Here is a 24,820-nt window from a genome sequence, read left to right on the forward strand (position 1 = left end):
TTGTGACCGCTCGGGTCCCTATCACATTAGGTCATTTTTTGAATTCCACACAAATTTGTCCTATGCTGTGATGTTCTGCTCGGAGCTGTTCACATCCTCGGACTGGGAATTATGAGTTTCTATGGGAGCGCTATTAATCTGCAGGGGTCAGGTGGTACAATTAGGAGCTCTCAGAAAATTCCCAGCTTAAAAGTTGTAACTACGAGCTTTATGTAGACTTGAATGCTTTTTACAAGATGAAATCCTGTAATTACGGACTTAGTCTTAGTTACGACATGCGCTATTGTTTATAGTATCCAAAAAAATTGACCTGACAGATGACAAGTCCTGATTTTTTAAAGTTAGACGCATTCCTGGGTCATCATTATTTTGTTGATCCTGGTCTGGAACAACATTCCTGTCCAAAAATGTAGTCCTAACCATATCCCTACCCCTTAACCTAACCATACCCATAAGCTATCCCTAAAATCAGAAGGAAATGATAGGTGAATAACACTGATGTAGAAGCACCTAACCCTGGTTTTAAAGCCAAAACTTGACATAAACTGTAAAATTGTCTCTCAAATCTGACTTTGCTTGGAATGCTGTTCCAGGATCAACAAAGATGTTGTTCCAGGAACATATTGTACTTGGTGAAATTAGGTTTTGCTGACAGATATCACCTGAATCCTGACTGAGAAATCTTGATTAAAAATGTCTTAGAAAAGTGGTGTTTTAAATATATCCTGTATAACTGAAGGGATGGGACAGTCTAAATCAGTGGCAAGTAGTTAAAATCGCTTTTTAACTTTCAATAAAAACTATCTAAATAATAACTGGTTTCAATAAAACCGTTTCATCATTAGGCTTCAATGCATCCCGGAAGAAAGAGTTTCTCCTACTCAGATTAGTCAGACATTTATATCGCTCTGATTGGTCAGAAGAGAGTCTCTCTTGCTCTGATTGGTCAGAAGCGTGCGCATGAAAGATCACGCGCTCTTGTTGCCGGACAGTAGCAGACAGCGAGCAAATATGAATACGTGTAGCTTTTACTGTTCTGCAGAAGCGACATTTATCAAAATCATCAGATATTTATGATATATTGATTCCTTTTTTTATTTATTATCTCTCTCTTACAATCGGCAAGAGCTGAGAAGAAATGCATAAAGGCTCCTGCTTTCATTTAGCTTGAATGCACGTGCATCCTCTGTTCATTGAAGGAGTGCCGGTTGATGTAAACAAACATGAATCAGTATCTGATTGTTCTTCTTTCTTTTGTGCATGTATTGGCGGATTCGGATTTTGCGAAACTCGATGGTGCCCCGCCTTCTAAAATAGGTAGGCCAAATGTTCATGATATTAATTATAAAAGCATCGTAAATAAAGCTTAAATAATGCAGTCAGATCACTCGTGTTGTGTTTGCAGCTGTTGTTGGAGCTGGAATCGGAGGAACCGCTACAGCTCATTTCCTTAGGCAACATTTCGGGCCAGAAGTGAGAATTGATGTATTTGAGAAAGGGTCAGTCGGTGGTCGCCTGGCGACTGTTACCGGTGAACCACCAAGACTACGAGTCCGGTGGATCCATCATTCATTCCCTCAACCTACACATGCAAGACTTTGTCCAGCAGCTGGGTTAGTTATATTGCCATATTAGTTATATAGTCATATTGCTAAAATGATGTAGAATTTAGTAATTAGTTAATGAGTTAGTCATGAGAAATCGCCTTGTAAAACACTACTTCAGTTGCTTATACCTAGAGTTAGGGGTTTGTTTTTGATTCATTCTGTTCTTAGTCCCACTTTATAGGTGTCTTTAAAGGGTTAGTTCACCCAAAAATGAAAGTAATGTAATTTATTACTCACCCTCATGTCGTTCTACACCCGTAAGACCTCCGTTCATCTTCGGAACACAAATTAAGATATTTTGATAAAATCCGATGGCTCAGCGAGGCCTGCATTCACAGCAATGACATTTCCTCTCTCAAGATCCATAAAGGTAGAAACATATTTGAAACAGTTCATGTGAGTTCAGTGGTTCTACCTTAATATTATAAAGCTACGAGAATACTTTTTGTGCACCCAAAAAAAAAAAAAAAAAAAAAAAAAAAAAACGACTTTTCAACAATACAGTGATGGGCCAATTTCAAAACACTGCTTCGGAGCTTTACGAATCGAATCATTGACTCCTATCAAACGGCTCAACTGCTGAAATCACGTGACTTTGGCGCTCCGAATCACTGATTCGATTCGTAAAGCTCCGAAGCAGTGTTTTGAAATTGGCCCATCACTATATTGTTGAAAAGTCGTTATTTTGTTTTTTTTGGCGCACAGAAAGTATTCTCGTCACTTTATAATATTAACCACTGAACTCACATGAACTGTTTTAAAATATGTTTTTAGTACCTTTATGGATCTTGAGAGAGGAAGTACCATTGCTGTGAATGCAGGCCTTGCTGAGCCATTGGATTTAATCAAAAATATCTTAATTTGTGTTCCGAAGATGAACGAAGGTCTTACGGGTGTAGAACGACATGAGGGTGAGTAATAAATGACATTATTTTCATTTTTGGGTAAACTAACCCAAAAAACTTTAACTGCTATGCCCGAACATTTTAATCTTTTGATACAATGTTCCTGTGTACATGTTTTTACATTGTACTTATTTTTTTTTTAAATACCTGCATGTAATTACATCTGTAATTCATTTCTGTAATTACATCTATAATTACACTGTTGACCTTTCCTTATCACCTATCCAACCCTTAAAGGGATAGTTTACCCAAAAATTACATTTCTGTCATTAATTACTCACCCTCATGCCGTTCCAAACCTGTAAGACATTTGTTCATCTTCAGAACACAAATGAAGATCTTTTTGATGAAATCTGAGAGCTTTCTGTCCCTCCATTGACAACTACGCAACTGCCACTTTCAAGCCACAGAAAGATAGTAAAGACATCATTAATGTAATCCATCTGACTCCAGATGGATTACAGATGGTGATTATTAATATAACTCTGATTGTATTCGTCTGAAAGAAGTCATATACACCTAGGATGGCTTGAGGGTGAGTAAATCATGGGGTAATTTTCATTTTAAAGTGAACTAATACTTTAATGATAGAATGTTCATTTTTGGGTGAACTAACCCTAATACCCATACCACGAGACCTGTCCCTAACCTTACCCGTATTCCACCTCAATAGCAGCACAAGTGTTTTGCAATACAACATGAACACAATAAGTACACTGCACTTTACAAATTCTTTTAAAATGTAAGTACAGTTAAAGACACATAAAGTGCAAGCTTGTTCTCTTCAATGCTTTTTGCACATCTCATGTAACCCGTCCGCAGGGCTGAAGTATCGTAAGAGTGTGGCTGGGAAAACGGCAGTGTTCAGTGGAGAGGAGTTCATTCTGGAGGAGACTGATTGGTACCTGCTGGATTTGTTTCGCTTGTGGTGGCGCTATGGAATCAGCTTCATCCGCCTGCAGATGTGGGTGGAGGAGATCATGGAGAAGTTTATGAGGTGAGGGAAAGGGTATAGTACATTAAAACCAGTTCAGACATCTATTTACTGACACTTTATAATCTTTTAAATTATATACGTTTATAATTAAGTACACCTTTGTATTTTTGTCTGATTTTCAGATACTTTTTTGCTGCAAAAAATTTGTTGTGATTCATCTCATAGATGGTCGACTTGGTTTATGGCTTATAACAAAGACTTATGGAATGAAAGGAAAAAATACTTTCGTAGTGACGCCGGCCACTAATCCACTCTGTTTTAAAAATATCTTGCGCACATGCGCAGTGCTGTGAAGTGAATTTTTACATACGTTTATGTCTTATGAACGTGCGTATGTTTAAGTCTCACATCTTACGAACTGGTCAGTGGAAGAGACAATTTTACTAAATATTTTGACATATGTCATCATGGCAAAAATACTTTTGTAGCTCCAGTGACTTTAACACGGTGTCTTTCTCCTGTTCTGAACACAGGGACTGGGTTGTAAAATTTCAATCCATGCCTGTTAGAATGAGAAGGTCCCCTCCCCTTATATTATAAAAACCACCTGCCACTGAATAGCAATAGCAAGTGGTATTGGTGGTCTGTGACGCAAGGCTGTTGCATTTTAAACTGCTCCTATTATGCTATTTTAAACAGGGTTCATACAAGGTGCTTGAAGTACTTGAATTTGACTTTTTTGAAATTCAAGTCCTGGAAAACCCTTAAAAAACAGCCATATTTATGAAAAGGTTCTTGTAAAGTGCTTGAAATATTGAAAGACAATATGCATGAAATTAGTGTTTAATTTTATTTGATAAAACACAAATACAGTCTTTTCACGCAAAATTGATGCTGCAGCCCGTCTGATATTAGTCTCAGCCTCAGACGTCATGCCCACGGACTGTTGGCTGAACATCTGATGCATATGGCACACTTATCTGGAAATACTTCAGGAGTTTCGAAGTAGTCATCTGGTTGGTTGAATTCTACAGGATGTCCGTGAGACGCGTTACGTGTCACGTTCTTTAATGGTCCACCTGGAAACAAATGCCGTGATGCCAAACCCTCTCATAGAAGAAGAATGCCGTCGTGTTTACAACTGTGACAACGAGCACTTACCAGGATCAACTAAACACTGGATTTACAAAAGTATGTGAAGTTTGTGGCTCCATTGTTGCATAACATTCTTGAATGAATAATTTATTAGATGCACGCCAGTCTGTTATTGTAGGGGCATCGACTTTACATTTTCACGCCTCGTTGTGTTACATGTCAGTCAAACGTCCTCTTGGGCGGTCCATGGCCAATGAAAGCTACGATAGAGTCCAGACCTTCTGCTGTCCGTCTGAAGGTCTGGCTATGCGAGACTAGTCTGATATAGAGCCATTTCACATGGCTATGAGTGTGTGTCATATATTTCCAAGTTTATGATACAGCTTTCATTCTTCAGGTCAATGATATATTTATGGGAGAAGTGTGAATGAGGAAAGCGATATCTTTGTCACAGTATCCTTTCTGGGACATGCTGGTCAATGGATTGATCTCCTTGAAGTGAAGCGTCAGATTCAGCTTCACCCTGAAGCTGCTTTGCTTGTCGGTTGTGCCTTATAAGGTGTTCAAAGTTCATATAATTTCCTTGTTTATAACCTTGCTTCATTCCAGAATGAATCAGAGATTTTTAATGAATGGTCTACTAACTCACTCTTAAAGTCAGTCCCTTGCCACCACCTACTGGTGCAATTTTGTTTTGTTAGTATATTATTATTTATCTATTTACCCTTTTTAGAATTTAAAGGGGTTATGAACTGCGTTGTTTTATTATAATATTAGTATGCTTTTTACAACAAAAATGGTCATAATTTAGAAATAAAAGGCATCTTTCCTACCCTGATTTTAGCCCTCTGATTTGAACACTCTGTTTGAAGGGGCATGTCTGCTGTGAGACTTCAGTGTAAACGCCCACTTTTGTGATTGGCTAGCATCTTTGCATATGAAATAGCTAAGTATTACTCTCTCAAAAACTTTTAGCACATTTTTACTATTACAGCTCTCAAGGTTAACTAATCGTGAAAAGTGTTGATTATAGCATTACATTTAGATCTGTGGCATTATATTTAGATTGTGGCATGAAAACATTGCAGCTGGTCACAGACATGTTGTTGAGCTCATGAAAGCAGTGATCTCGTCATTGCAACTCAATTTTTGCACACTAACTAACAGTACATACTCGATGTAACTAAGAGATTCGTTGAATAAAACGGGAGTTTTGGGGCGAGTCCAGAACTCAGTCACTGATAAACTCGCGCTGTTTGATTGACAGCTCCAGTGATTGTAAAGGGAGCGTTCTTTGATCGCTTTCTATACATAATTTAATCACCATTTAAATAACAGATTATTTTCATCCTACTAAGAGAAACGACGTGAAGTTGACCGTTTAATTTGATTTACTGACTCATAGACAAACAACATCTGACTGTACATGAATCATTACATATCAGATCAGGCATTAGAATTAAAACGGTTACTTACATGTTGTTGCATTACTGTCGAGTCCATATCGTAAAAGTCTGTTTGCTAAGTCTGCGCCAAAATGCGAATGATTTACCAAAGAATCTATAGTGAAATACTGAATACAAATAAAGCTCAACTGAGACATTCACATTGTTGAAAATAAATAACCATATTCCTAGCATAAGGATCCTTTGAAGGGTAATGTTATTTTTAGTCCTATATCGCTCTTCTCTCCTCCTCATCTCACTAACACGCCAGTGGGCCGTGATGAAGTAGGTATTGATTTCTTCTGCCGAGGCAACGTTTCACCGTAGCACCGGCACTTCTCTATTTTTACCTTCAGCGTACCGCCAGTTTTCCTTGTGTACCAGCACTTCCAACATGTTGCACGTACGGAAGCCCGCTGCACCCTCCCTTCTCCAGTAACGCGTTTGAAACCGAGCATCAGGAGTACCGGCACTTTTATTTTTCCACTTCAAGCACTGAAAATAGGCACATTCCAGGATCAGTCGTTATCATGCACTTTCATCTTTAAAAAACTTTACAGACCTTTTACATTCACAAACAGCTATTTTATGTACTGCATGAAAGGTAATATTCAACAAAGTATAATAGGGGCACTTTAAAAAAAGCCTTTTGATTATGTCCTGCTGCAACATCTACCATCAACAGGTAATACTGAAAAAACTTGAAAGAAAAAGGCACTTGTCAAACCACTTCTTGGGAAATTATCCAACTGGTGTATTCTCTGTTATTTTAAAAACATAAAGACATAAGATGATTTAACTTTATTGTTGGGGAACCTTGAAGTCTGAAGTCTCAGTCTGAGCTGAGTAACTCAAGCTTTTGTATTTGATTTTCATTTAACAAATGAACTGTATCATCATCATCCTCTCCTTCCTCTCTTTTGATTTGACTCATTTTGCTCTCCTTTTCTGTCAGAATCTATAAATATCAGGCCCATGGCTATGCCTTCAGTTCAGTAGAAGAGCTGCTGCATTCTCTCGGGGGTTCAGGATTCATCAACATGACCCGCCGCTCTCTTTCCGAATCTCTGTTAGAATTGGGCGTCTCCCAGCGCTTCATTGATGAAGTCATAGCCCCGATCATGAGGGTCAACTATGGCCAGAACATCAGCATCCCTGCATTTGTTGGTATGCACAGCATTTTCTTTATAGGTGTTAGAATTATACATTTGGTTCTCACATTTGTACACACTTATAAGAATTATACTCTTCTTTTCACTTTCTTTTAATTCTAAAAGTGATGAATAATCACATAATTTACATATTTGAAGGGAAGGCATATAGTGTATGGAGTAATACATTTTAAAGAACTAAATTTATCAAATGTGGCAGTAAAGACATTTATGATGTTACAAAAGATTTCTATTTCAAATGAACTTTCTATTCATCAAAGAATCATGAAAAAATATATATTTTGGTTTCCACAAAAATATTAAGCAACTGTTAATTCAACACTGATAATAATAAGAACTGTTTCTTGAGCAGCAAATCATCATATTAGAATGATTTCTAAAGGATCATGTGACACTGAAGACTGGAGAAATGATGCTGCTGAATAAATTGCATTTTAAAATGTATTCTAATACAAAAAACTTATTTTAAATTGTAGTCATATTTTACAGTATTTCTGTTTAACTGTATTTTTGATCAAATAAATGCAGCTTAAGATACTTATTTTAAAAACATTAAATAATATCCAAACCTTTGAACCATAGTGTATATTTTTATATAATAGTTTAATTAATTTTGTGACCATGTGTGTTTTTAAATTCATGGATTTTGTTCTAAAAGTTTATACTGTATATCAAACTTTTTTGCATCAAAGTTTTCATGATTTGGCACTTAATATCTTATGAGGCTACAGGAGAAGAGAAAGTTCTGAATGATCCTAGAACAAAACATATAGTATAATACTATGTTGATCATAAAATCATCAGGTCATGTTAGTTGCCACCTGGTTTCACGTCTGTCCTGATGTGTCCGCTTCTCTGTGACAGGTGCTGTGTCTCTAGCTGGTGCACAGGCCAATCTCTGGGCTGTGGAGGGAGGAAACAAGCTGGTTTGCTCGGGATTGCTTAAACTAGCAAAAGCTAATCTCATCCAGAGTCCAGTTACAACCATTAGCCTTCGATCAACAGGTATTCCACTTAACCATCAATTAAAATAAACTTAATCTGGACCTCTAAAGGTGTGTTCATACTGACGGGCAAAAATACTGCTCTTGGCTAGTAGGAAATTCTAGTTGATGGCATTATCTGACACATCTTCTCCCCCATTGATAGTAGCCACAGTGGGTCACTTTGTCCCAGTGGTCTCTGCCATTTTTGGGTCACTGACAAATAAGAGTGTCCAAAAATTAATAAAAGGAAAAATCTTTTAACTCTTTCCCCGTCCCCCATTTTATTTTTAAGTTGCCAGTCAGTTTTTGATCATATTCACAAAACTCTCATGGAACTCTCAGAATATTTTGTTGTATGAATATGTAATCAGTCAATATATCAAAAGAAAGAACAGAGCCTCTGTTCTGTCCTCTTCAGTCAAAAATGACTGAAAAAATGTACGTTTTGAAATTTTACATTTTTTTGCTTCATCGGAATGGGATTACTTTTGTCATATTAGCTATGTGAACACAAAAAAAGCATGGACATGATTTGGATATGTTAAAGGGTCGGGAAAAAAGTATGAAAACTCCAAGAATCTTTTGGTGGTACAAACTACAAATGAGCCAATGTGCAGAAAAAAAGTGCACAGCAATGAGGGGGTGACACTCTAAAATGTCAGAAGTGCAAAATAGACACATCCACCCCCCACACATATATATAAACGAACTAGCACGACTATAACACAGAGCAGGTTTTTGCAAATGTGTGAAATAAAATCAATAATTCCACCACAATGCAGTAAAAAAATAAATGCAAGGAAGAGGTTACACAAGAGTACAAAACAGACATACCCACTCAATCATACACTCACACGCAGAGACACACACACACATAACACACTACTACACACAAATGAACTGATGTGGCTGTTACAATACTGGGCCAATACTGAGCCGACGTTCTGACGTAGAACCCAGAAGCACTGTCTCTACAACATAAACAGCATAGGAAACACAGAATAGAAGAAATTGTTGAATAAATAACTTAACTTATGTTGTCATCTTGCATTTATCCTCTATTAGTACAAGCCTGTTGTAGCAGACCCTGTCCGAATGATGGCCAAAACTTACTTGATAAGCTTCATGAAGTTTTTTGTACATCACACAAAAGATTAAGTGTCCGTTTCGCTTCAGAAAATCACTGTAAGAGCTGAATAAAACACAGTACAAGAAGTGCGTGTTAAAGTCTAATCCATAAACACTCTCTCTCCCTTGCATTATCATCAGCGAATTACACAAAAACACTCATTACAACTAACAGTAAACCAATATATACAACCCTTATGCCTTTTCAGGGGGTGCTTAATAAACTGGTAAGCTTTATATCCATAAAACAACTGTAATAAAGTGCGTGCTCTCCCCTTTATTACTGCCGTAACCGGTATCGCTCCGGAGACTATAAGCTGGATCATGAACAGTTGGTACTGATCCATCCTTGAGTAACAACTTTTTAGCAAAACCTGTGTTTTGTATTGTCCCTTTGTATTGACCCTCATTTACAAAGCAGGCTGGTGTAAAATGATTTGCGCAGACGTAAATGAATTTAGGTATATGGGGCGCATTCCTTTCAAAAATAAAACAAATCCACTGCGTCTTCAGGAGTACATGGAGACTGTTATGTTCACTCTTACATCCAACAACAAAACACCTCAATAGCATTCTTGTCACTACAGAAAATGGCGGACTGTGTACAACTTGCTCAGGGCAGGGTCTATGCTAATATGGCAGAGTCCATCAGCAGTCATGGGCGGGGCCTGTGCAAAGTGGCGTCACTTTGCCCAGAATCTGCAAACGGCTTGTTCTGAGACACTGCTTATGATTTATGGGGATATAAAAAAAGCAGTGGGTGGATTTTTATCATTATTAGGTGGTTGTGTACACACACTACCAACACACATTTATGTTCAAACATCATGTAAAAGTGAATTTTGCATAATTCTTAGTGTGAAAAAATCTTAATAATCTAAAGAACCTTAAAAGATCTTTGTCTAATGGAAAGCTTCTATGGATGTGAACGTAACTGTACTAAGGGCTCAAATACAGGACTGACAACCGTATTCTGTTGCTGTGTGAACATGGCCTATGGAACCATCAATGCCAATAGAGAACCTTTTTTTTTAAGAGTGTTTCCTGCCATTGATGAGTTTTCCCGGCAATCCGTGTTTTCACTTATATGCGGTTGGGGGGCGCTGTTACGGATCTTCTGAAATAGTACAGCATCCCTGGATCCAAAAACAAACAAAGAAGATGATCTGCATAAACCAGAAGGAGCGGATAGAATTTGTTTACGCACATGTAAGCTAATGTGATCACCAAATATCCAACGGCATATAGATCAAAACTGCCTAATGTTATTGAATGAAATGTCAAACCTAGGGTTGTCACAAGTACCGTCTTTGGTACCAAGTCGGTACTGAAATTTAAAAAATGTGATGATACCAGTATTTCCCCCTAGCATTTTGAGCGCTGTTGAACAGATTCTAAACAACTCTGATTGGCCACTGTGTTCACGCGCTCAACAGATATGTCTGTGATTGGCTACAACACTTCAAAAACATGTTGTAAATAGATATCTTTGATGTTCTTCACAGAGCGCTTACACAGATACACACAGGAGTGTTTGAAATCAGGTGTCTATCAGCGGATCCCTAATATATCCGCTGATATACGCCTGCTTTCAAATGCTCCTGTGCGTATCTGTCTATTTACCACTGGTGTCAAAAGTATTCACATTCATTACTCTGGTAGAAGTATAGATACTAGGGTTTAAAAAGACTTCTGTAGAAGTTGAAGTATCAACTCAAGCTTTTTACTCAAGTAAAAGTGTAAAAGTACTGTTTTCAAAACTACTTAAAGTATAAAAGTAAAAGTAATGTAAGGAAAGAAAATGCCATTAAGGACAAAAGTACTACCCCACCTCCTCAAAAAAAACATTTTTCTAAAGGCCATAATGACTATAATGTTATATTAAAATGTTAATGTTAAAAAATTTGGGATGCACTAGGCTACCTGTTTCTACCAACCTCCTCGCTGGTGCTTGGTTGGGACATTTCGCTTGAGTTCTCTTCTTGAGTCTCTGCCACGGACATCTTCGTACTTGGCTACATACGTCTGCTATGTCCAGTGTTGGGGGTAACGAGTTACAAAGTTAGTATAGCCTACTTATCACAACATTGTCAATCGCGTTGTCAATCGCAAACGCTAATTTATTCAAACGTCTCTCTACCGAACTACCTACTGTAGCTTAATTTGCGGAGGATGAAGAGAAAGCACCCATTTGATAAATGAGCCAGTAGTGGAGAAATAATAACTTTTAAGGAATGATCTTTTTTGAGTAACGACCCCAACACTGGCTATGTCCTCCTTGCTGGAGTGTGACGTGATTTGTGTCATGTGCAGGTGCGATGGATCGCGTACAAACCAATAGGGTGTCGGAATGGTATATGTTTATACTTCTCATCCAACCACAATCAAATTCACTCTATCCGGATGGCGCGATTTATCTGGATAAGTTTTATTTATTTATTTTTTTGAACGATGACAAGCCGTAATGAAAACAAGCCGAAATGAAATAGGATTAACGAGGCTATTTTTAAAATGTAAGGAGTAGAAAGTACAGATAATTGCGTGAAAATGTAAGGAGCAGAAGTAAAAAATAATTACTCCAGTAAAGTATAGATACCCAAAATTTCTACTTAAGTAAGGTAACGAAGTATTTGTACTTCGTTACTTGACAACTCTGCTATTTACAACATGTTTTTGAAGTGTTGTAGCCAATCACATACATATCTGTTGAGCGCGTGAACACAGTGGCCAATCAGAGGTGTTTACGAATCGACTCAACAGCGCTTAAAATGCTAGGGAAAATGCTGGTATCGTCAAATGTTTTAAATTTCAGTACCAACTTGGTACCGAAGTTGGTACTTTTGACAACCCTAGTCAGAACCCACATAGAGGTATAAGACTGTGAAGCTTTGAGGGTGTTGATGGACTTGATCTACTCCATCTATGTTTTGCAAATTGTTCTGAATCCGATTTGACAAAAATGGGATTTTCTTTTTTTAAAAACATTTTTTAAGAAACTCACCCAAATTCAACTGTTGATTTAAAAAAAATGAATGAGTGAAGCTAGAATAAAATGCTTTTTTTGTTTAAAGTCTCTGTTCTTACTTTTGATATATTGACTGATTACATATTTATACAATAAAATATTCTGGGGTCCATGAAAGTTTTGTGAATATGATAAAAAAATGCTTGCGCTGGCTGGCAACTTTTTTTAGTAAATGCTGGCGGGAAAAGGGTTAAAGACTTTGTGATGCTTTGTCACTGAACAACGCTGCCAGTGTGAACGCACCTTAAAAATGAGGTGGTCGTATTAAATAATAAATAAAACTGTTTTCCCTCAGGAGATGACCACCAGTATGAGCTCACCTATGACTCTCAAAATGAGAAGTCATCGGAGCTCTATGACATTGTAGTAGTTGCGACGCCTCTCCAACAAAACGTCAACTCAGGAATCTCATTCCAGGGCTTTGAGCCACAACTCCCAGAAATGCCGGGCTCCTACCACCAAACTGTGGCCTCCATCATCCACGGCTACCTAAATTGCACCTACTTCGGCTTCCCCGACCCAAAGCTTTTCCCGTTTTCAAGCATCCTTACTACAGACACTCCCGGACTTTTCTTCAACAGCGCTGCCAGCCTCTGTCCGGTCAACATAACTTCCGGATTCCGCAGAAAACAGCCTCAGGAGGCCGGAGTTTACAAGGTCTTTTCCCCAAAGCCTCTGGAGAAGAATGAGCTGAAGACCCTTTTTAAGTCCTACTACTCAGTGCAGGTCACAGATTGGTTGGCGTACCCTCATTATGGAAGCACCCAGGGTTTGCCTCCGGTGGTGCTGCACGATAACTTGTACTTCCTCAATGGAATCGAATGGGCTGGAAGTGCGATGGAAATGAGCTCGGTGGCAGCTAAGAATATAGCTCTGTTGGCCTACCACCGCTGGAATAGACAGCTAGAAATGATTGACCAGAAAGACCTCATGCACAAAGTGAAGACAGAATTGTGACACATTCCGTATGTCATTTTAAAGACACTATGGAATATAATAAGGGGGTGTTATACTTACACAGCAGCCTAGTTTCGGTTTCACACAACACGGCTTGTCTTAGTTTTACTTTTTTGATGCAAAATGCAAAAACGGTTGCACGTCTGCTTGCTTGCCAGATGTTTGGCGAACATGAACAGCATTGCGGTCTCAGGCTAAATGCTTGATCTTTATCAGGCGGCGGTAATGTGTGGGACGTCTTCTACATTACTGACCAACTTCAAGCCCCTGCTAGCTCACTTTTTATCAGCTGATGTGATAATGTGAACATGTTGTGTGGGGAGATTTGAGAGTAATTCTACATTTATGTATTTTTCTTGCTAAGGAGGTCTTACAGTTTCACAATTTTGTGTTTTACTTGCTATGTATGTGTAATGTCACTGGGCTAGGAAAAGTCTTAGCAGGAATTAATCTTTAAAAAGGATTTATTATGATAGCTTGACTTTCTCATTTCAATAAATAATGGCTTACGATCATCTCATGTCCTTTGCTGAATGAGGATTCTGCGTTTCGTACCTCCATGGTGCATAACTGGTTTTGTAATTTGTTTTATTTATCTGGTAAAAAAAAAAAAAAAAAAACTACAATAATTTTAGACTTTGCTTTCAAATTATGATTTTATTAAATCATAAAAGTTATGTTTTTCAAAGAAGTCTCTTCTGTTCACCAAGCCTGCATTTATTTAAAAATATAGCAAAAACAGTAACATTTTGAAATGGTACTATGATTTAAAAGAACTTTTTCCATTATATTTTAAAATACAAGTCATTCCTGTGATGGCAAAGCTGAATCTTCAGTGTCAAATGATCGTTCAGAAATCATTCTAATATACAACAATTGTGATTTATTTATATATATATATATATAGATATAGATATAGATATAGATATATATATATATATATATATATATATATATATATATATATATATATAATATACAGGTGCATCTCAATAAATTAGAATATCATGAAAAAGTTATTTTATTTTTCTGTAATTTAATTCAAAAAGTAAAACTTAAATATATTCTGGATTTATTAGACATAAAGTAAAATATTTCCTGACTTCTTTGTTTTCATTTTGATGATTACAGCTTGCTGCTCATCAAAATCAAAAAATCAGTATCTCAAATTATTAGAATATTTAATTTCAAGTTGTATTAAATTACCATTCTCAGGGTATAAATACTGGGTTTAGGCCAGTTATCCCAACAGCAGTCATGGGGAAGTCTGCTGACTTGACAGTTGTCCAGAAGACGATCATCAAGACCCTCTACAATGAGGGTAAGCCACAGAGGGTCATTGCTGAAAGAGCTGGCTGTTCGCAGAGTGCTGTGCCAAAGCGTATTCATGGAAAGTTGACTGGAAGGAAAAGTGTGGTAGGAAAAGGTGTACAAGTGAAAGGAATGACCGCAGGCTTGAGAAGATTGTCAGGCGAAGCCGATTTAAGAACTTAGGAGAGCTTCAAAAGGAGTGGACTGAAGCTGGAGTCAGTGCATCAAGAGCCACCACACACAGACGTCTTCAGGAAATGGGCTACAACTGTCACATTCCATGTACCAAGCCACTTTTGAACCAAAGACAACGTCAGAAGCGTCTTACCCGAGCTAAGGAGAAAAAGAACTGGACTGTTGCTCAGTGGTCCAAAGTCGTCTTTTCAGATGAAAGTAAATTTTGCATTTCATTTGGAAATCAAGGTCCCAGAGTCTGGAGGAAGAGTGGAGAGGCACAGAAACCATGTTGCTTGAAGTCCAGTGTGAAGTTTCCACAGTCAGTGATGATTTGGGCTGCCATGTCATCTTCTGGTGTTGGTCCACTGTGTTTTCTGAAGTCCACAGTCAACGCAGCCATCTACCAGGACATTTTAGAGCACTTCATGCTTCCTTCTGCTGACAAGCTTTATGGAGATGCTGATTTCATTTTCCAGCAGGACTTGGAACCTTCCCACACTGCCAAAGGTACCAAAAGCTGGTTCAATGACCATGGTGTTACTGTGCTTGACTGGCCATCAAACTCACCAGACCTGAACTCCATAGAGAATCTATGGGGTATTGTCGAGAGGAAGATGAAAGACACTAGACCCAACAATGCAGATGACCTGAAGGCCGCTATCAAAGCAACATGGGCTTCCATTACACCTGAGCAGTGTCACAGACTGATCGCCTCCATGCCACGCCGAATTGATGCAGTAATTAATGCAAAAGGAGCCCCTACCTTGAATACATATACAGTAAATGAATATACTTTCCAGAAGGCCAACAATTCACTAAAAATGTTTTTTTTATTGGTCTTATGAAGTATTCTAATTTATTGAGATAGTGAATTGGTGGGTTTTTGTTAAATGTGAGCCAAAATCATCACAATTAAAAGAACCAAAGACTTAAAGTACTTCAGTCTGTGTGCACTGAATTTATTTAATACACGAGTTCCACAATTTGAGTTGAATTACTGAAATAAATGAACTTTTCCACGACATTCTAATTTATTGAGATGCACCTGTGTGTGTGTGTGTGTGTGTGTGTGTGTGTGTGTATATATATATATATATATATATATATATATATATATATATATATATATATATATATATATATATATATATATAATATGTGTGTGTGTGTGTGTGTGTGTGTATGGTGTATGTATATATAATATAGTGTGTGATCTTCCAGATAATGTATATATAGTGGCATTTGGATTTAAGAATTATTATCAGATTGAACATTTATAGGGGAGTTATGCATTTTGTTTCAACATCTGTAATGTTTTTTTTGTTTTTGCATCTCAAACATTTAATAAAATATTCCCATACTGATGAATATCTGATACAGATAAGTAGTAATTATAATTAAGAAACTAACATTTCTTTAAAAAAAAAAAAAACACATTATTGACAATATCTTTCTTTTTTGCTGTTTAATGGGATAGTTCATCTAAAAATGAAAATTCTGTCATAATTAGTCAACCTCAAGTTGTTCCAAATCTGTGTGAATTGAACACAAAAGAAGATATATTGAAGAATGTTTGTAACCGAACAGTTGATGGACCTCATTGACTTCCATAGTATTTTTCTTTCTATACTATGGACGTCAATGGGGTCCATCAACTGTTTGGTTACCCATATTTTTCAAAATATATTTGTGTGTGTGTGTGTTCAGCAGAAGAAAGAAACTCAGAGAGGTTTGGAACAACTTGAGGTTGAGTAAATGACAGAATTTTCATTTTTGGGTGAACTGTCCTTTTAATATCAGAAATAACAGAAGAGGGCGCTGTTTCAAGAAATGAAGATTTTTCCCAAGAGTGTCTAGTTTCTCTGCTCTGAACTTGTGGAAAACAAAAAGGCCTAGTGTGTTAAAATGCTGTGAGAAACTACAGTGATTCTCAGCAGCATTGACAATTTAAGCTTTGTCTGCAGATAGGGGATTTTTAATAAAGACATTGAGCAATGCCCCATTAAAGGGATAGTTTACCCAAAAAATGAAAATTACCCCATGATCTATTCACCCTCAAGCCATCCTAGGTTTATATGACTTTCTTCTTTCAGACGAATATGATTGGAGTTATATTAAGTAATGTCCTGGCTCTTCTTTATAATGGCAGTAAATAGAGGATGAGATTTTGAAACCTAAAAAAGTGCATCCATCCATCATAAAAGATAACCACACGGCTCTGGGGGGTTAATAAAGGCCTTCTGAAGCAAAGCGCTGCATTTGTGTAAGAAAAATATCCATATGTAAAACTTTAAAAACTTAAATAACTGGCTTCCGGCAGACGTCCATACGCACGTCGACTTGTGCCAAAAGGGTAACCTCTGACGCAATATAGGAGTATTGTAAGCTTTGACGCCTCTCGCTGTTCAAACAAATCGTGCTGGGCAATAGTGCTTCTATCAGAATCCTCCAACATTTCTTTTTAAAAATTCCTGTTCCAGACTTCTAATTCGTGACCGCTGTTTTGTTTTTCTCTATCTTCCGCATACATCAGTTCGTCATGCGTCGGGTCAGAGTTCACTCTTACGCCATAAATCGATGTGGACGGGCCGGCCGTCTGTCAGAAGCTAATTATTTTAGTTTTTAAAGTTTTAAATATGGATATTTTTCTTATCCAAATGCATCACTTCGCTTCAGAAGGCCTTTATTAACCCCCCGGAGCCGTGTGGATATCTTTTATGTTGAATGGATGCACTTTTTTGGGCCTTAAAATCCCATCCTCTATTTACTGCCATTATAAAGCTTGAAAAAGCCAGGACATTATTTAATATAACTCAGATTATATTCATCTGAAAGAATGTAGTCATATACATCTAGGATGGCTTGAGGGTGAGTAAATCATGGGGTAATTTTCATTTTTGGGTGAACTATTCCTTTAAGTTTGGATGCCACACAATGCTTTTTTCAAAATCAATTCTGCTCTGTCCTGTGCTGATATTCAGTGCACTGATGTACATTGCCATGCATCAAACTTATAGTGCAAGCAGGAATCTTGCCAGCTGAGCTGATTAGAGAACAGTCCATCTAACACAAGCGGAACCAGGAAATGGCATAGACAAACAGTAAACCTTTTTTTCCTCTTCAGTTTGCTGAATCTATTTACATAGTAACCCGCTCATAAATATTGAGTCCATTTTAAAACCATATCTGCTTGTCACTGTGCTATTGTGTCACAGACCACTTGAGAAGAGCTGCAGGCCACACTGAAGCTTAAAGCAGTGTAGTTTCAGGTCTTTGGTAGACTAAAGGCCATGAAGACAGAAGAATGATGGGTATGCTTGCAAGAGCAAGATGTATTCTATAAATAGACAAGGTTTAAATAGGCTTTGAATAAATATACACGGCAGTACAACAAACACTACCATATTCAAACTTAATTGAAGTAATTTAAATTATAACATTTTGGAATATATATAACCTGAATAAATGGCAGTACAACAAACTAAAAGTTAAAAAAAAGTGCTGAAAGTGTGTGCGTGTTTGTACCTACTTAACCATATTAAAGGATTAGTTCACTTTCAAATGAAAATTACCCCAAGCTTTACTCACCCTCAAGCCATCCTAGATGTATATGACGTTCTTCTTTCTGATGAACACAATCGGAGTTATATTAATAAATATCCTGACACATCCCAGCTTTAAAATGTCAGTGAGCGGGACCGACGAGTATGAGCTGAAGAAAGTGCATCCATCCACATCCATCTATTATAAACATGTACTCCACACAGCTCCAGAAGGTTAATAAAGGCCTTCTGAAGTATTAAGCATTCAACTTAGGAAGAAAGTTTAAAACTCTCGCAGTTCAAAAAGCTTACGCTATGTCCTACGCCTTCCGTATTCAATTACGGAAAAAGCTTAACTGACGTGATGCCAGTTTACACTTTCTTCAAAACTTGAATACGGAAGGCGATCTGGCGGAAGCTAGATATTTTACTTTATAACTTTTTAAATATGGATATATTTTTTTTACCAAACGCATCGTTTCGCTTCAGAAAGCCTTTGTTAACCCCCTGGAGCCGTGTGGAATACTTTTATGATGGATGGAAGCAGTTTCTTCAGCTTCATACTCGTTGATCCCGCTCACTGCCATTATAAAGCTCGGATGCGTCAGGATATTTCTTAATATATCTCAGATTGTGTTCATCAGAAAGAAGAAAGTCATATACACCTAGGATGGCTTGAGGGTGAGTAAAGCTTGGGGTAATTTTCATTTGAAAATGAACTAATCCTTTAAGTAAGACATCCTCGTTTGCAAAAACGGCATAAAAATAAAGTAAATGCATTTTTTTTTTTTTTTTTTTTTTTAATTGTAAAATCGCAGAGTTTTCTGGTGTTAAACCAGGGTTAGGTTATAGTAGTGTGTGTGTGTGTGTGGTCCTGGTAAACCCTACATTATGAGGACATCATGTCTCCACAAAGATGGCAATATCCAAAATTCTTGTCCTTGTAGGGACATTTTTTGGTCCCCATGAGGAAAACAGCTTATAAATCATACTAAGTGATGTTTTTTGAAAATGTAAAAATGCAGAAAGTTTTCTGTGATGGGTGGGTTTAGGGTTAGGGGATAGAATATAGGGTACAACAGGCTAAAGGCGTCCCGGGGTAAAAGGCGCCTTTGATTTTATTTTCCTATAAACCACTAGATGGCACAAAAACTTGCTGAAGCACTTTCCAAAATCCAAAACATCCGCTTTTCAATATGGACGTGGAAATTTGGCTGATCCTTGACGCGACCGAGGACAGCAGCGCAAAGTTGATTCTGTGCTAATTTGATCTAATATTTGATGTTTTTAACACTCCAAAGCTTAATGAAGCAGTGTTTTGAAATCGGCCATCACTATATAAGTCGTTATTTTGTTTTTTAGGCGCACCAAAAATATTCTCGTCGCTTTATAATATTAATATTGAACCACTGTACTCACATGAACTGATTTAAATATGTTTTTAGTACATTAATGGATCTTGAGAGAGGAAATGTCATTGCTGGCTATGCAGGCCTCACTGAGCCATCGAATTTAATCAAAAATATCTTAATTCGCGTTCCGAAGATTAAAGAAGATCTTACGGGTGTGGAACGGCATGAGAGTGAGTAATTAATGACAGAATTTTCATTTTTGGGTGAACTAACCCTTTAATCATGATTATGCACTGTTCATTGTTGGCCAGAGGACAACCCCGACTGATCCTGGTTTCTCCCAAGATTTTTTTCTCCATTTTTGTCACCTGATGCCGCTGTCACCTCTGGCTTGCTTAGTTGGGGACACTTGATATTCTACAATGTTTTTGATCTGCCTGCATTGACACCATTGTATGCGAACTGAACTAAGCTGGACAATCTGCACTGTAAAAAGTGCTATATAAATAAAGGTGACTTGACCTGACTCTCGCTTTGCTGATTCGTGTTCTCACATCCGCATCTGTCCCCCCATGCCTGTCAATTATGCTGCCAAGGTAAGGGAAGCTATCCACTTCCTCTAGCGCCTCTTTTCCAAGCATGCACTGGCTGTGTTGATCTTTAGTACCTTGATCTTCTCTCTGTTGAGGCCCAGGCTTGCTGAGGTATCCGCAACGATGCTGGTCTTTTCCTGCATCTGTTGTAGGGTGTGAGAAGGGCCAGGTCATCGGCAAACTCAAGATCATCCAATTGTGTCCATAATGTCCACTGGATGCCGTTTCGCTTCTGGGCTGTGGATGTCTTCATGACCCGGTCTATTTCTAGCAAGAACAGGAAGGGCGATAATAAACAGCCTTGCCTCACTCCCTAATTATTAAAATATTGTATTGAAGTATTTTTAGTGAGATGAATACTTCAGAACATGTCTAAAAAAATGTGTTCAGAGTGTGTCAGTACTGTGGTGGTATTCCAAAAATATATATATTTGGAACTTTCCATAGAACGCAACATTATTTCAGTTTATTTGCAGTTAACACCTGAATGTTTATTAATTTTTCAATTGGAAATATGTGCTGTCTCTGTGAATGCCCTGAAGGATTGCTTTTTGTTTATGCATTGAAACTCGATACTAATCACATTGTACATCTTGTCCTTTCATTTTTGTTTGTGTACAATGTGTTACCATGGCAATGTAGACCATTCACTCTCTCGGAATCCTTAGGAATGCAGAAGTTGGCACAAAAAAAAAAGAGAGAAAGAGCTTTTGGATTTATTCTGACATCACTGTTCTTGTTCTTTCACAGCTGGTTCAGTTGATCCCCTTATTTGGACCGGCACAGAGCAACAACACCATTATGTACCTGCAGTTCATTACACTAGAAGTTCAAAACCACCTTGCTAGGGCATTAATTACAGCTTCTCCACTTTTCAGAATATTTAGAGGTCAGGTGACATCAATTGTATATGGCCCATAAAACGTCCTGTTTCTTTTGACTGATAGGTTACACTAGCAAGCACAAGCAACATAAAGCCTCTTTCATCTTCTTTTAGAAGTTTAAGTTTTGTTTCCTTCTTGGGAGTAATAGATGCTATTATTTACTAAAAGGTTTGGCGTGCAGCCCGGGACCTTGGGAAGGTTCCTGCTGCCGGACCCAAGGCCGTGCACAAGCAAACCAGCCCTTCCCTCTCATGGAATCTTGTGCTTCTTCCACTTGAAATCACTGAGACATCTCATATATATTATGGTAACACTTTACAATAAGCTTCATTAGTTAACATGAACTAATAATGAACTGCACTTATACAGCATTTATTAATCTTTGTTAATGTTAATTTCAACATTATTAAAATCAAGAGTTGTATTTGTTAACATTAGTTAATGAACTGTGAAGTAACATGAACAAACAATGAACAGCTCGATTTTTATTAACTAATGTCAACAAAGATGAACAAATACTGTAACAAAATGGTCATGGTTTGCTCATTTTAGTTATTACATTAACTAATGTTCACAAATGAACCTTAAAGGGATAGTTCACCCAAAAATGAAAATTCTGTCATCATTTACTCACCCTCGGGTTGTTCCAAATCTGTATAAATTTCTTTGTTCTGTTGAACACAGAGGAAGATATTTTGTAGAATGTGGGAAACTGAACAGTTCTGGGGCACCATTGACTTCCATAGTATTTTTTTTTTTCCTACTATGGAAGTCAATGGTGCCCCAAAGCAGCCTGGTTACAAACTTTCTTTAAAATATCTTCCTTTGTGTTCATCAGAACAAAGAAATGTATACAGACTTGGAACAACTTGAGGGTGAGTAAATGATGACAGAATTTTCATTTTTGGGTGAACTATCCCTTTAATGTAAAGTGTTACCCATATTATATACTGAAATGTATTCTTAATTTTAACCTTTTAGGGTATGTTTACACAACAAAGATGTACTAAAGATGGAAAAGTTTTTCCTTTGCGTTTTGAAAAGTTTCATGTACAGACAACAATGTTGTCAAAGCAATCCCTGTTCACATGGATCCGCGAAAATGACTAAAAATGCTGTATTATGCTGTCAGGCCAGTAGATGGCGATGTCACTTTGTAAAGAAACACTACGCGCCTATAGACAGAACCAGAGATGGTCTTATTATTGGGAGATACAAGGGTATGTGGCTCTACCATTGGAAAACTTGGATTATGTGTGCCTTGATAACCAATCACATTACAGCCTTGACATCATTGAATTTAGAAGTGGTGTGCTGGATTTACATGATTTGATCATGTACATAAGTTCTACATGAATCGATTAGGTTAAACAAACATAATTAGTTCACATAATTTCAACATCATGGAATTAAGTCATTTTAAATAACCCAATTAAGTAGTCTCAAAGCGATTTAATTTTAATCAATTCACATACCTGAATAATAATATTATATTATATGGTTCCCTAACAGGATTGGTTTCCTAACAGGATTAATTAAATTTCTTATATTTTTGTGTCACATTACTGAATTATAAGATTGTATTAGCTAGCTATCAAACTATTAGCTAGCAATAGCGCATATTAGCATGCTAAATGCTAAGCATGAAATGCTTTTTGAGAAAAGCAGTAATGTATCAGACCACAGCCGAAGCAAATGCTCCACTCTTCTCCACAACCATGCTGAAAAATCCAGCTAAAACCAGCCTAAGCTGGTTGGCTGGTCTTAGCTGGTTTAAGCTGGAAGTAACTGGTTTTAGCTGGTCTCCCAGCCTAGCTTAGCTGGTCAAGCTGGTCTCCCAGCCTGGGTTAGCTGGTGTTTTAGCTGGTGGTTTAAGCCTGCCAGCCTCCCAGTCTCCTAGCTAACCAAAACCCCTCTAAAACCAGCTATGACCATGCTGGGAGACCAGCTAAAACCAGCCTGACAAGCTTAGGCTGGTTTTAGCTGGATTTTTCAGTAGGGAATGGTAACCCAGTGTAATTTAAATAGTTCTAATAATTCCAACATAATTGTACATTAAACACTAAGGGCCCTATTTTAACGATCTAAGCACATGGTCTGAAGTGCATGGCGCAGGTGCACTTAGGGCGTGTCCGAATCCACTTTTGCTAGTTTTACGATGGAAAAAACGGTTGGTGCACCAGGTGCATGGTCCAAAAGGGTTGTACCCAGTCTCTTAATGAGTAATGGGTGTGTTTTGGGTGTAATGTTCAATAAACTGACAAATCACAGTCTCATCCCCCATTCCCTTTAAAAGCCAGGTGCACTTGCACCATGGCGGATTCGTTATTTACATGGTGGAATTTGCAAGCAAAAAGACTGAATGCTTCTTCAGAGTGGAATCCTTTTATTTTTAATATTTAAAAATGTTTGTGTGCTGCTGCGTGTCCCTGTGTGTGTAACAAGCAGTGTGTAGCGCGTTGTGCACCCACCTATAGGCGCATATTACTAATGCGCTCTTTAAATAACAAAAAAAAAAAAAAAAATATATATATATATATATTGCGCCATTGACTTTAGACCAGGTTTTTGTTGGTCAATGGCGCAGTCGTTTTCAGTTGCCTCAAAATAGCAACGCACCAACAATGCACCTGAACACACCTCGTTTTCAGACCAGCACGTCCATGGGCGAACAGATGGGCACGAGTGCATTTGCTATTTAAACAACGTGGTACTGGACATGAAAATGATAACTGCGTCGGGCTGAAACTAGCCCACCTCGCGCCTGGCATCGCATTGCGCTGGGTGTATGATAGGGCCCTAAGTCTCCCCCTTTTCAAATCTTGCTAAAAAACACATAAAACAACACTTCATTTCAACATTTTTACTCATCTCATTAAGTCCCAAGCAAAGCATGCTGGGAACTATAGTTTCAGCTAAAAATTATTTTCAAGTACTTGATTGGTTCACATTTGCCCTACATTATTTAATCTAGCAGATCATACATTTTAGAGAATCAAAAGCAAAGAAATCAGGTTTAGAAGAGAAATACAATTTTGTCATAGATCGCAAATAACATGATTGAGTAAATTAGATAATATGTGTGTACCTGTCGCCCAATTGTCCGTGACTTCTCTTATAAAACAACATTTTTTTTCGGTGTAAACAAAAAATTGATCAATCCAAAATGTATGTTTAAGAGCAAACATGTTGAAGATTAGCCGATGGGCTGTCGATTCATTAAATGATAAGCTGTTTCCTCACAAAAGTGGTTTAATCAGCGTAGTGAAGCCTCTCCTCCATTGACATCCATTCAAAAAGAAAACAAAAAAAAAACCTTGTCTCCTTCTCCTCGGACTGAACACGTAATACGCATGCACATGATGTTTTCACAAATTTGCGTTTTTGTAGTTTACACAGAGATGACAACGGTATCTTTTCAAAAACTTTGAAACACGTTTTCAAAAGTTTGCATTTTCAGGCCTCCAAAAAACGCTGCAGTCGTGTAAATGAACAGCCAAAAAGCCATAAAAAGTTTTTCGTTTTTAGTTAAAAATGGTGTTGTGTAAACGGCCCCTTATGGCACTTTTTTACTGCATGGTACAGCTTGCTTAAAGGTGCAATGTGTAAAATTTGGGAGGATCTATTGACAGAAATGCAATACAATATACATAACTGTTTTCAGTGGTGTATAAAGACCTTACATAATGAACCGTTATGTTTTT

The 24,820-nt window shown here is 37.6% G+C and overlaps 1 protein-coding gene across 1 annotated transcript; it reads left to right on the forward strand.

Moving 5' to 3' along the window:
* The first annotated feature begins 966 nt into the window (after window positions 1-966).
* On the forward strand, window positions 967-13,772 carry LOC127503589 (prenylcysteine oxidase-like). The gene is given in 7 exon segments (XM_051877589.1): window positions 967-1,317; window positions 1,406-1,530; window positions 1,532-1,613; window positions 3,335-3,509; window positions 6,945-7,156; window positions 8,026-8,166; window positions 12,596-13,772. Coding segments are annotated over 7 exon segments (1,491 nt in total). The 5' UTR covers window positions 967-1,223; the 3' UTR covers window positions 13,258-13,772.
* The last annotated feature ends 11,048 nt before the right edge of the window (window positions 13,773-24,820 follow it).

Source organism: Ctenopharyngodon idella, chromosome 21, assembly GCF_019924925.1.
Source record: "Ctenopharyngodon idella isolate HZGC_01 chromosome 21, HZGC01, whole genome shotgun sequence".
NCBI classification, from domain to species: Eukaryota; Metazoa; Chordata; class Actinopteri; order Cypriniformes; family Xenocyprididae; genus Ctenopharyngodon; species Ctenopharyngodon idella.